This window comes from Lissotriton vulgaris, chromosome 11, assembly GCF_964263255.1.
Source record: "Lissotriton vulgaris chromosome 11, aLisVul1.2, whole genome shotgun sequence".
NCBI classification, from domain to species: Eukaryota; Metazoa; Chordata; class Amphibia; order Caudata; family Salamandridae; genus Lissotriton; species Lissotriton vulgaris.
The window spans coordinates 824,191,588-824,205,986 of NC_141699.1; the positions used below are offsets into that span (position 1 = coordinate 824,191,588).

At 47.1% G+C, this 14,399-nt stretch overlaps 1 protein-coding gene across 1 annotated transcript in view; it reads right to left on the reverse strand.

Annotated features, from left to right (window-relative positions):
* CEP63 (centrosomal protein 63) overlaps positions 1-14,399 on the reverse strand; it is a 361,269-nt gene that overhangs the window by 150,314 nt on the left and 196,556 nt on the right. The window contains exons 9-11 of the mRNA XM_086943933.1: positions 12,319-12,433; positions 11,390-11,563; positions 3,072-3,158 (exon numbers count right to left, since the gene is read on the reverse strand). Coding sequence (XP_086800059.1) covers positions 3,072-3,158; positions 11,390-11,563; positions 12,319-12,433 — 376 coding nt within the window. The remainder of the gene's footprint in view (positions 1-3,071; positions 3,159-11,389; positions 11,564-12,318; positions 12,434-14,399) is intronic.

Sequence of the window (14,399 nt, forward strand, 5' to 3'; positions counted from 1 at the left end):
ATGGACAGAGAGGAAATGAGGTTTAGAAGATAGAGCCTTGGGCTCACTCACTCTCCTAGCAGAGGTAATGGCAACCAGGAATGCAGTCTTAAGAGTCAGAAGACGAAGACGGCAATTGTGAAGTGGTTCGAAAGGAGAGCACATCAGATAGGTTAGAACAAGGTTCAAGTTCAACTGAGGTATCACGAAAGGAACAGGAGGAAACATGTGCGTGATGCCCTTCAAGAATCTATTTACAATAGGGGACTTGAAAAGAGAAGGCTGATCAGGAAGCCTCAAGAAGGCGGAAATGGCCAAAGATAGCCCTTGATAGTGCCCAGAGCAGAGCCCTGCTGGGCAAGAGAAAGAAGGAATAGGAGAACCTCTGAAAGTGGGGCAGAGAGAGGATCCAAATTTGTTCCACCTGCAGGCGTATACCGATTTTGTGGAGGGACGCCTGGCTGCCAGAATCACATCACAGACTTCAGGAGGCAAGTCAAATGGCCTCAACTGCCGCCGCTCAATCTCCACGCATAGATTTGGAGGATGGACAGGTTCGGTGGAGGACCGTCCCCTACTACTGCGACAGTAGGTCCTCCTGAAGAGGCAGACGAGTCTTGGGATCGACTAACATGCTGATTTTCTCGGGATACCAGTACCTTTGTGCCCAGTCCGGAGCCACAAGGATGACTTGGGCCCGGTCGCGCCTGATCTTCTTCAGCACTCTGGGCAGAAGTGGTATAGGCAGAAAGGCGTACAACAGACCGCAGCTCCACTTGCGATGAAAAGTGTCTCCGAGCGAGTGCCACCTTGGAGGACGTGAGGTCGACCGGCGTTGTCATGGATCCAGGCCTGGATCCTGAGGGGCCGTGCGGCGTCGGGACCGGAGTCGTCGACGGCGCCAGGGCCGAAGCACCCGACGGCCCGCTTGGGCTCCCAGACGGATCCGCGGGGCCCGAAGGCGCCTCAGCGGGATCCGGCGGAGGGAAGCACAACATCATGGGCGGGAGGAAGGTGATGATCTCCTCCAGCGTCACGTGCAGCCCAGGGACCGGCGGGTTTGGAGCTGGATGCGGCGCTTGCGGCTCCGGCGGAGCCGTGTGGGCGGTTTCGCCCGAACGCCTGGCCGAGTCACGCGAGTGTAGAGAATGTTAGAAGAGAGATGTTGCTTCTTCGACTTCTTGTGCCTCGACTTACCTGAGGACTTGGAGCCCGACGAGTGGTGTCGACTCGCCGAGCTGTGATGACTGCGGCCCCGCGACCGGTCCCTCGACCTCCTCCTGGACCGGGACCTCGAGCGACACGGGGCTGACTGCCGGATCTCGAGGTGCTTACGGACCGCTCCCGCCTAGCCTTCGACGTCAAGGCCCAGCAGTCGGGGCACGACTTGTCATGGTGGTCGGCCCGAGGCAGTAAAGACACCGACGGTGGGGGTCGGCAACTGACATCATGCGGTTACAGTTAAACTCATGGTTTGAACACGGGCATCCCTATTGGCACCGGAGTCGAGAATCAACTCAAGAAGATTCCAAAAGAGATCGAAAAAGTTAGTCAAAAATTGACTAGGAGTACTGCTCTTCCCGGATCTGTGCTTGCTGGCGCGGAAAAAAGAAGAACTGACGTCAGCGCGCGAGGGCGGCATCTAAGTACTCCGAGAACGTCATCCCGCGCCATCGACGCAGACGATGGATGCGGAGACGCAGACGAGGCCTACCGACGCGCAGCGGTACTGCTACGCAAAACTTTCCGGATCCAGTCTGACGCCTGGGGATATTCTAAGGTAATGAATCTAACACTAACCTGTTTATTTGAGATGGGTCCAGTAGCCATGGAAGGATACTAATGACGAATTGGCCGTCATAAGGAGGGACTAACAGCCTATAAACCAATCGGAAGGGAGCATTTAGAAATGACAAAGACAAGCCAATGAAAAAGATGGGCAGGGGAGTGGGCAGAGCTTCCACTCCATACTCCATGCCTCGCAGAGAGGGTAGCGCATGCGTGCTGTCGCTATAGGCTCGACCTAAAAAGAAGCAGCAAAGTCAACATAGAACTGTTAGAACTGGGATTTCTGGTTGGCTAAGACTTACGCCAAAGCCAGGCAGAGACCACCATTCTAGTCAGGGCAAGGGAGTCACACCCCAAGATAACCCCTGCTCACCCCCTTGGTAGTTTGGCAAGAGCAGACAGGCTTATCCCGGAGGTAATGTGTAAAGCATTTGCGCACGCACACAACAGCAACAACATCCTAGGCACACCACAAAAGGAACTCCACACAAGGTTATACCTTTTGTATTGTCAAAACACATCAGATATTAATCACACAATATACATTGTGCCAACTGGCATGGGCAATATTCACAAGGGATTATTTACACCAGGACAGGGCTACTGTCAGAATCAGCACTTAGTAGAACCAGCACTTATAATAACTGTCACACCAAATAACAATTATAGATCACAACCAGTAACCACTGGTAACAGGTAGGTACACACTACGCAATACTAATACCCATAGGCCTAGATCACGCATGGACACATAACCTCTCTAGTATAAACTATACTAGGCAAAACAAACTTCTAAGCATGAGCACCTTTAGAAGTATAACACAAGCATAAAGGCAAAGCACATTACGCATAATCACATTTAGGCCTAAACAATATAACTACAGTAGGCAATCTCTCACTAGTCTAAACACCATAGACTCTGCCTCCTAAGAATAAATCACATTTAAGGGCGTAACTCACAGTGAAGTAAACTCTCACTAACATGAACCTACATAGGTAAAATAACCTCCTAATCATAGTAACATCACATTGCGTAAAAATCACATTAGGCAATTACCGTTCTAAACATAGTAAAATCACATTGCGCAGAAATCACATTAGGGCCTTGCGCCCTACCCACATACCAGCCCACTGGCCAACTGGCCATCTCAAGAAGGGGCTCAAATGCCCTGTGTCCAGAATGTCAGGGCACGCTGCCACGCAGTGCCAGTCAGGGGTGCGCCACAGGCACAAACCTAAACGTTGCAGCTGCCCACTACCTGCTGGGCAGCTGGGAACAGTAACAGGGCCTAAACATTGCTTACCCCAACCGCACCAGTCTCCATCTTCTCCAGGATCTCAGATAGATGATTATTCTTGAGCCCGACCGTCTCTGAAGGAGTCAACACAACCTGGGAGAGAAACTCATTATTTAGAAAAAGGTAGATCTTTTCATACCAGTGTCAAATTAACTGTTGATAAGAACATATTTTTACAGAAAAGGTTGTCGTCCTCGCAAGAAGTCTGAAATTAGTCAAATAAACAGGGGCTACTACCTAATTAAAAGAGAATGAGTTTAGCCTTCTCTTGTGATCCTTATCTAACTTTGAAAGAAAGACAAACATGGAAACAACTCCTGCTACCAATACAAAGAGGGGGGTGAACCACATCTGCCTAAAAAGCATCAAAGTAGAGCGACTGTAAACTCAGGAGATACTTAATTGCTTCTAAAGGAAGGAGTAAAGATGCGGATAAACGTCCTTTTAAGAAGGCACAAGGAGCCAGATGCCTGACCGTTTTTGCATGCACAAACAGGTTTGCGAACCCGTTTGCGCATGCAAAAACAGCATGGACCATGTACAAAGCCTATTTAGCGAGTCACAATTTATTTATTAGGAAGGGGCATTCCCTCCCTAATAGCGAGCGCAAGTCCATGTATGAATGCTTTGCAACCGCAATTGTGGTCGCAAAACACTTGCAAATTATCACCCTCTTCAAGAGGGTGGTAATGCACTCACGAAAAGGAAGGGGTCCCCAGGGGACCCCTTCCCCTTTGCAAATGTAGGGAAACTATTTTTTAAGTTCAGGCAGTGGTCCCAGGGACCACAACCTGCCCTTAATAAATTAAACGAAAACGTTTCATTTTTTCTATTTTTTTTAAATGCATTTGGTTTTCCATTAAGGAAAACTGGCAGCATAAAAAAACTGCGTTATTTAAAAGCAGTCCCAGACATGGTGGGCTGCTGAGCCCAGCAGGCTACCATACTTGGGGAGGGCCTGCCATTCCCAATGGGGCGCAAATTACATGAGGCTTATTGATATTCATGAGACTCCCAATTTGCGACCCCATTGGGAATCGCAAACAGTGTGATACACACTGTTGTACATCCAAAATAGCGCCTCGCAAATTGCGAGTCGCACAAAACTGGCAATTTGCAAGGCGCAATTTTGTATGCCGTACATCTGGCTGTAGGGCATTTATACAAATTGTGCTTTACTTGATGATAGTATTTTATTTGCCAGTATTTTATTTCTACTTGTTCTGCACTTGTTTATAACCTACATCGAATTCACTCCTATTCCTAAAATGTACTGACGAATTCTCACATAGACTTGTTCACTGATGTAACCTGCACTCATTACATGTTCCTTCCCGTATACACTGATTACTACCTCATATTGGTTAGCTGCTCATTGTTGTCACCCCTATTCTGCTCCATTATATCTTTATTGTGCACCCTACACTTGTGCAACTCGCACCCATCTCAAGTGTTAGTCTTGTATGCACCGATTACTACCTCAAATACCTTGGCAGCTCACTAGTGTCACTTCCCATTATCTCACTATTATTGTCTGCATCTGTACTCTGCGTATAGCATTATTGTGCACTCACTAGTGTCACTTTAGGCCCACGCAACTGTTTAGGACAGTGCACCCTCCCTACTACACCTACCTAGACTGTCCTCCCATCATGGAACCCGTCGGCAAGCACACATATAGAATCAACTACCCACCCTCACTCACTAAAAAAGCCGCTAAACGCTTTAAACACAACTTCCTGAGGTCCCACCCTGAAACTCCCTGTGCAGACACCTACTTCTCACCAGTCAATGGTTCACTGAACATTGATATCATCTTCCACACCACACGCAGAGCCCAATGGAGAAAAGCGTTCCTCACCTTACTCACCGTCCCCACCTCCAGGAATTTCGCGTATGGCCTAAAACTCTCCATCACACCATCCCAACTCTTCCCGGGCAGAACCACCATCACTATATAAAATAACGGGATTATCCTAATTCAATCCACAGACAAGAACCTGGAACTACTAGACAACCTGTTCCCCACGTTCAAACAACAACTCGCCAATCATCGGACCCCCACTCATAGCACCCTCAGGCCTATCACCATTGAATTCACAGCCCCCAATCACAACCCTTCTAACCTAGCTCAACCCCAAAACGACACGCACCCTTCCTCCACCACCGGCACCTTAGACATTCACCCACCTAATGTAGCTACCTCGCACTCATTTACAGACATAGATCCCTCACCCACACATTCCAGCGGCACCCCCTCCCCCCCACCAACCTCACCTTGTCCTCCTGTCATACCACACCCATTCCTGTCACCCCTGACACCACAGCCTCAAACCACATTCATTCTAACCTAGCCCAGCCCCAAAACGACATGCCCCTCTCCTTTACTCCCGACACCCTAGTCAGTCACCCACCTACCGTAGCTACCCCACTCCCCTCAAGCACAGACATAGATCACTCCGTCTCTTACACCAACCACCTCACCCCTTCCCCCCACACACCAGCCCTCATCCCCTTTCCTCTCACCCCTGATACCACAGCTCCCACCCAAAACGACATGCACCTCTCCTTTACTCCCGGCACCTTAATCATTCACCCACCTACCGTAGCTACCCCACACCACTCAAGCACAGACATAGATCTCTCTCCCTCATACACCAACCACCTCACCCCTTCCCCCTACACACCAGCCCTCATCCCCGTTCCTCCCACCCCTGATACCACAGCTCCCACCCGCAACCCGCCTAGCCTAGATCAGCACCAGACCGACACACACAAAGGCAAACACCACCCTTTATCCCCCCCCATTCTCAGCCCCCACTTCCACCCACTAACTAATCACGCAGAACACACCACCTCCATCAACTCAAATCCACCCCCTCAAAAAAGAACCATCTACAATCCCACTTCCCCCCCCAGTCTCACCCCCACTACCCAACCTCCACCCCCTTCACCACTAATAAACGCCCACACTCCACCCTGCACTCTCCGCCTACCACCAATACTCTCATCCACACCACCAACCTCTCCCCTATGCCATCCACGCCCGACCCTCCCATCCCCACCTCCAACACATTTCCCACACTGGACTACATTACGGCCTCCCTCCTCCAGCTCAAAGAAGACATGCACATCATCAAACAACAACTACCCTGTCTATCACACTCCAGTCACCCCTCACCCAACACCCTCCACCAGATCAAACAAGACATTCACATCATCAAACAATTACTCAGCACACACCCCAGACACCCCTCACGCGCCTCCACCATCACCTCCCCTCCCAACTGGTCCTCCACCCGGGCGGCGAACTCTCGCACTCGACTCCCACCGCACTGGACCTCAATCCCTGCTCACAACCGCGAAAAACGCCCCCATCGCTCCTGCAACCCTCTCTCGGACCTCGACACAATCACCCTCCTCCGCTCCTACGACTCAGCTCCCCATAGCAACACACCCGACACTCTCACTGCCATTCCTACGATTCACTCCAATCCCCTTAGACCCCCCACACTGAACAACAGAATTGCTATCCATAGTAACCTGAGTAAAGTCCCCCTCGCTCTAGAACCCCCTTCCACCCTCGACACACCCCGTCTCAAATGCACTCTCCTCAACTGCAGATCAGCCGCTAGACACTCCTCCGCTATCGCTGATCTCATCCTAAAATTGGATCTTGACTTAATCATCATGACTGAAACATGGCTAACAGAATCTTCTACACCTATAATGGACATTCTGGTTCCCCCCAACTACCACATCACTAGACTTGACAGGTCTGGCAATAAAAAAGGTGGCGGAATCGCATGTATATACAGGAGCAACCTCTCTGTCTTGAAAGTAACTTCCCCTTCCCTACCCTCCCCAACCTCCTGTGAATACATCTGCCTCGATATTATCAGTGAGGGCAAACCGATCTGCACTCTTCACGGCGTTTACCACCCACCCGGCGACAACCTTACCTTCTCCCAACAAATCATGGACATGATCTCAACCAACTCCGGGCGACAACTCACACAAATATACCTTGGTGACTTCAACCTCCACTGGAACGATCATAATGACGCGGTGGTAAAAGGTCTGAAGAATTTCCTTAACGCCCTTGACCTCACTCAAATTTGCAACAGTCCAACACACGAGAAAGGCTCTATCCTCGACCTTATCATCTCCAAAGAGGCCTCTATCCAACTCGAATCTATCCAACCCTGTGACTGGTCGGACCATCATATTATCACATTCTTCATCAATGAAAAAGTTAAATTTAACCCTGTTCATTCCGCCAGGCCCAAAGTCTGGAAAAGAGACATGAAAAAACTAAACTCAAACTCTCTGCCCCCCAACAGCTGTAACTTACTACTTCCTCCTACTGGCGTTAAGGACGTCCAATCCTTGACTGATCACTATCTTAACACTATGACCCAATAATTAATGAAGTCGCACCCTTGCAGCTAAAAAAAGCCTCCGCAAAAATTTCCAATCCCTGGTACGACGGGAGTCTCAATGACGATAGACGCGCCATGCGAATGGCAGAGCGCACCTGGAGATCAGCTCCCTCTGCACTGAACCTAAAAACCCTGAAGAAAAAGAGAAATGCCTACTTCAGGAAAATAAAACGCTCAAAATCAGACTTCTTCAGCCGTCAGCTCGACCAAGCCAAAAATCGTCCGAGAAAGCTGTTTGAGCTTATCCGAACACAATCCAAAGAACAACCCCAACCTCTCAACACTATGTGCGAAGCTCCCTCCTGTGAAGACTTCGCCTCTTTCTTCAACCAAAAAACTGACAACATAAAGAATGATCTCCTCATGGACGCAAGCCTCTATCCCAAACCCCACTGCATAGCACCCACTAAACCAAAAAACAATGCCACCTGGTCAACCTTTGCCACCTACACGGAAGAAGAAATTGGCAGACTGCTCAGCACTCTGAAACCATCCAATCACCTCACGGACCCCCTTCCTGCTAACACTGTCAAAGTCCTCACCCCGTCGCTCCTTCCACTCTGGACTAAAATCATTAACAGCTCACTTCAACAAGGGACCATTCCTGACTCCCTCAAAGTTGGACAAGTCACACCTTTGCTAAAGAAACCTACAGCCGACCCCTCGGACCTAAACAACTACCGTCCCATTACCAACATTCCGACTCTTGCCAAACCGCTGGAAAAATGCGCACAAATACAATTGACTAAACACATTACTCAGTTTGATCTCCTCAACTCTCACCAATCAGGCTTCCGAGCAAATCACAGTACTGAAACTGCTATGATTCACATAATCGACGACGCCCTCCAAATCCTAGATCATATTGATACCTGCCTCCTCATCCTCCTTGATCACTCCTCCGCATTTGACACCGTCAAACATGAGAATCTACTCAAACTATTAAACACAAGAATGGGCCTATCTGGAACTGTGCTCAAATGGTTCACGTCCTTTCTGCATAACAGGTCGCAGAAATTCAAGAGCAACAACTTGATGTCCGCGGCAAGACCTGTATCGCTAGGCGTACCACAAGGATCCTCCCTATCCCCAACTTTGTTCAACCTAGTTATGGAACCTCTCACCACCTTGCTACAAGAATCCAATGTACACTTCCACATGTATGCTGATGACACCCAACTTTATCTCAAACTACAATCACCCAAAGACATCACGCTCTTGAACTCAACGATCAGAAGCACCCAATCCTGGCTGGCCGCTAATCATCTCAAACTCAATGCCCTTAAAACAGAGTTCCTTCTGATCTCACCTCCCGCGAAGATCACTACCGCACAAATGTGGCTTAAACACCTAACGGCACTCAAGGTTCAACCCACCATCGTGGACTCAGCGAAATCTTTGGGCATAACACTTGACACCAATCTCAACATGCAGGAACACATCAACAAAGCAACTAAGGGAGCGAACTACCAAATCAACACCCTTAGGAAACTTAAACCCTTCCTGCCAGCCAAAGACTTCCAAACTGCGGTACAATCACTAGTCATACATCGAATAGAATACGGCAGCACCGCCCTCTGCGGTCTCCCCCTAGCTACTACGGCACCCATAAGAGCCTCTTTAAACGCCGCAGCGAGACTTATCACTGGATCAAAAAAACACTCACACATTTCCCCTGACTTCAAATCCCTGAACTGGCTGCCTTTTGAAGCCAGAATACACCTGAAAATCGCTTGTTTGACGCACAAGGCTGTCCACCTGAGCTCACCTAGATACCTCGCTCAGAAGCTGACGATTTCTGGAGGCTCCAGAAACACTAAAGGCACAAACAATCTGTTGCTAAAGCCTAAAAGATTCCGCAAGGAAAAAACCTATAAACGCTCTTTCTCAGGAATGGCTCCCAGGATTTGGAACTCGCTCCCCCCTGAAATCAGACTCATCCCCTCTACCATACTTTTCAAGAAAGAAGTAAAAGCGATCCTCATGGCTAAATACACTTGAACCACTACTGGGGATCAACTTCAAAGACGCGATACTCATCTGTACTACTTGTTCGAACCCTTTGCATTTTTGTTTGACTTTGAAATTGACTTACTTGATTGTTTATGATATCACTTCACTGTACTTTTAACACTATTGATGTATCTGTGTATATATGCTCCCCTCCTCTGTAAAGCGCTCTGATATCTGCGAAGATCTTGTTTGCGCTATATAAAACTTTCAAAATAAATACTGTAGCTCACTAACCCTGCCTAATAATGTAGAGGTTTAAAGAACAGAAGTGTAAGTCTCAATTCTTTCAATGTTTATTTGTGCATTCGTTTCAATAGTGGTGGCATTACCTTATGAGTACTCTATTTCACAGGGAGGGGTGATTTGTTTTTGTGAAGGATTTATTTAATTACTTCCAAAAAGAATAGCAATTGTATTTGAAATAATGAAGATCGGGCTTATTTCCATGTAGATCATAATTGCTGTGTGAGGTACTCCAATAAAAGGATAGCTTAATGTGGCATTCATTAAATTCTCTAAGTATAATAAAATACCTTGAAAAGTGTCTGTGAATCGTGTCCTATTTCCCAACACATTTAGAAGAGAAACAGTTTACATTTTCCGAACACTCCAGGCTGTCTATTTCCTACTCCCTGTGTAAAGGCTCCTTCTAGCCCAGGTGTCATTACCTTTCACATCTTGAGGACATTTTTAGATGATGCAGCTTGTTGCAAAGGACTTATCATTGCTATTTCTTGGCTGGCAATTTTGCCTGAGAGCTTTTTCTGCCTAATGGTGTAGTTTCACTATAAAAAGCTTCTCTGCTGGAAATCCCCAGGGAGTTTGATATTTACTGATTTATTCTAAATTATATTCCACCCATAAACCGAAAAAAAGTGTATGCTGTCAAGAGGCATGTTCATAACCTAAGCCTGCACTTTGTGTCTGAAGTATGACAACCATGCCCAAGCAGGCTATCTTGACCCCAGACCTATAGACACATTTGTATAGGGTGACCTCCTCATTCCATGTCATTATAAACCCTGTTTCGGGTTTTGGGCTTTTAGTATACAAACCACTGCTATATGAATGTGTTAATCTAATTAACTCATTTGAAGCAAACCAAGAATATAGCACACAGTATGTATAAGACTGACACAGGAGAGCACGGCACTACAAGCAGTGTTCATAACGACCAGGAGAAAGGTAACTATCCTAATTTTGGGCTGCATGTGGCACTTTCAGCTAGTGACGATAGACTGGGCAAAGAGTCAAGAAATGGACATCAGTGATTCTACAAAGTTATCATTTCTTCTTCTGGTGTGAGTTTCCAGATCCTACTCTCTGTAAGGTAACTATCATGACAACTGGCTTGATGTACGTTGGATCCTAAGGTACTGGTTTGTATCTGCACTGTGTCTTGGAGCAAGTGATTCAACACTGGCTGCCGTTCCAACATTATCTTGATCTCAATACGTGATGACAGGCAAGTTGTGCACACATCAAATTGTCTTGTGAATGAAGTTGCTCGATCGCCTTCTCAAAAAGTCACTCAGAGAATCAGACTGATTTACATGTTTGTGTGCTTCATATAATTTTTACTTCTGAAGCTACCACTGCTTCTGATTCAATGGTGGAAAAACAATCTGATGATGATGTGTAAGGTGGAAGGCACTGTGTGGCTGGAGTAGTGAGAGTGAGTACTTCAAAACAGGCCTATGCCAATTCCTGTATTTCAAGAGTGCCAGATGCTAGGTCCGCAGCGCAATCAATCACAGTGTGTGAATCTCAAAGAGTTTCACGAAGAAAGATTATAATGCTCCTTATATGTCATTATCACAACCCCTAGACTGCAGATCAAATCCCACTTATAGGAAAAAAGATTTTCACCGTGTTCTCTGCCAGTTTCATCTCCTTCTGCTCTGTATCCAGTGTGGAACAGCTTGCGGAGGCAATACTGATGTCCCGCTTGTGCAGCTCCTTAGTCAACTGGGTGATCTCTTTCTTCATCCCGCCGAGAGCACCTTTGAACTTCTGCTCTGCCTGGGAGAGTTGCTCTTTGAGCTATGAAAACAGGCAACACATGGTTTAAGGCAGGACGTTAGGAGAGATCACTGAATAAGAGGAACAAGATCGCACCCAAGAAAGAACGGTCAAGGCAATACTTTGGAAACTGAACAGAGGACACCATTTTTACCCAAAGAGGACTTAATTGCTGTGAAGAAAGGAATACATCGGTTTTAGACAGGAAAGGTATCATTATTTGGGGGATTTTGGAAGCACGTAGAGGTAGAGGTATTGTATAAAAGTGACTCCTACAGTTCTGGCATAAGGTTACAATACACATGTTCATTGACTTAGACATCCTCAATCTGCTATCAATTACAATTTTTTTGAGGACCATAGTAAGAAATAGTGAGGGTTTATTTCAAATGAATATTAGTTGCTATAAACATAGCAAAGACTGCATAAAATGAGGAAAAGGCCTGTGAAGGCAGAGTAATCATCTTATTGCTGTTGAATAACCCAGTACTGTAACTCTAGTTATCAACATCTTTTAGTGCAATATCAGCCATGCACACAGTGCCGATTCATCAGTCTACATGCCGAGAGAGTGACTCAATGGTAATCATTTATTCAGTTCTGAAACGCTGAATCTTTCCCACTAGAATGTCAGCCTGTGAACTGTCAGATGCAGACCTTTTTATTTGAGATGTGTATGAATCTGCTGAACTACCTTAATATTATCATCTTAGAGTGATCTCATTTTCCCCAGCCCAGACCCACCACAATTTTTCTCTGCAAGGCTCGGTTCACACCTTTCTGTTCTCAGATTTGCACATGCCATGCTTTTCCTCCATTAGCCGCAGATCTTCTTGCTTCTCCGTCAATTCTCTGCTCAACTGAAGACACTGGGTATTTGCAAATTCCACACTAAGGATGAGAATGGAGGCAACAAGAGCACAACACATTTTTAACTCAGCACAGTGACTTTTGCATGCAAATTTCTTTTGCCCTTTTCTTTAAGCTGATAAAATACCCATCACAGCCTCTAAAGGAGATCGCAGCACAATAACCAGCAATGAAAAAGTTGGCTAATCTTGGGCCATTTGCAGTCCGTCCCCTAACAGATGCTTCTCAAATCACCCTTCCTGCCAGCTACTTCCCCATATGCTTGAACAGCATTCAATCAAATTAGTGGTAAACAACCTTTACAACGCAACTTTTACCAAGCAGTGCCTTTACGACACAACTTTTACAACGCAAACCATTACAACGCATTGCGCTGGGGGGCGCTCTAGGATAGGGAATAGGTTTAATTTACTATCCAACACCTTCCCTACTATCCACGGGGACTGGAGTTGGAATAGTAATGCAAATGCTACTTACCAGTATGCATCTGTTCTTGGCATGTAGGGCTGCTGACATTCATATCTGTGCATAGATCGCCACCTAGTGTTGGGTCCGGATGATTGCACATTGTTGTCCTGGAAGAGTCTTCGAAGTATCACGAGATAGGTGGCTCCTCCCCTGGACTACAGTGCGCATGGGCATCGCCTCCATCCCCAGATTGTTTTTAGCCATTGGCAGAGATGGAGTGAAGAATGTGAGTGATGACCATGCTATGAGCATATGTATGTATATGAATGAATTCTGCAGCTGCTACAGGCGCCGGGGAGGAGGGTGGGCGATATGAATGTCAGCAGCCCTACATGCCAAGAACAGATGCATACTGGTAAGTAGCATTTGCAGTTCGAGGCATGTGGGCTGCTGAATTCATATCTGTGCATAGAATACATAGCAGTCCCTCCATTAACGGCGGCCGCCCGTGCCAGCTGCAGCAGTCTGAAAAAGCGTTTTTAGAACAGCCTGACCAACAGCTGCCTGCTGTTTGGAATGCACGTCTACACAGTAGTGTTTAGTGAAAGTATGTGTGGTAGACCATGTGGCCGCTCTACAGATATCTTCTAAGGGAATGTTACCTAGGAAAGCCATAGAGGCCCCCAACTTCCTGGTGGAGTGGGCCCTCGGAGGGATAGTGAGAGTGCGCTTAGCTTTAGCGTAACAGATCTGAATGCACTTTACTATCCACCTAGCAATCCCTGCTTTAGAGATAGCGTTTCCCTTGTGGTGAGTGGCAAAAGCAACAAAAAGCTGCTTGGTTTTGCGAAAATCTTTTGTCCTGTCTACATAATACATCAAGGCCCTTTTAACATCAAGGGTGTGGAGCATGCGCTCCGCCAGCGTCTCTGGGTTTTGGAAAAACACCGGCAATTCGATTGTCTGGTTTAAGTGGAATTGGGATACCACCTTGGGTAGGAATTTAGGGTTAGTGCGGAGCACCACCCTGTTAGCATGTACCTGGAAGAAAGGTTCTTGGATGGTGAGCGCCTGCAGCTCGCTAACCCTCCGTAGCGAAGTAATTGCTACTAAGAACGCAACTTTCCAAGTCAGAAACTGAAGCTCACAAGAGTGCAGTGGCTCAAAGGGAGGACCCATCAGCCTTGTAAGAACCACATTGAGGTTCCATTCTGGAGCTGGTGGGGTCCTTGGTGGAATGACCCTTTTGAGTCCTTCCAGAAAGGCCTTGATAGCAGGGACCCTGAAGAGTGACAGGTGTTGCCTATTCTGGAGGTATGCTGCCATAGCAGACAGGTGAATGCGAATGGAAGAGTATGCCAGGTTGCATTGATACAGGTGGAAAAGATAGCAAATGATGTTTTGAATGGAAGCATCTAGAGGGTCAATATTGTGGTTAGCACAGTAGATGACAAACCTCTTCCATTTAGCCGCATAACAGGCTCTGGTAGTGGGCTTCCTTGCCTCCCGAATAATGTTCATGCAATTGGGAGGAAGATTGAGGTAGCCAAACTCTAGGACCTCAGGAGCCAGATCGCCA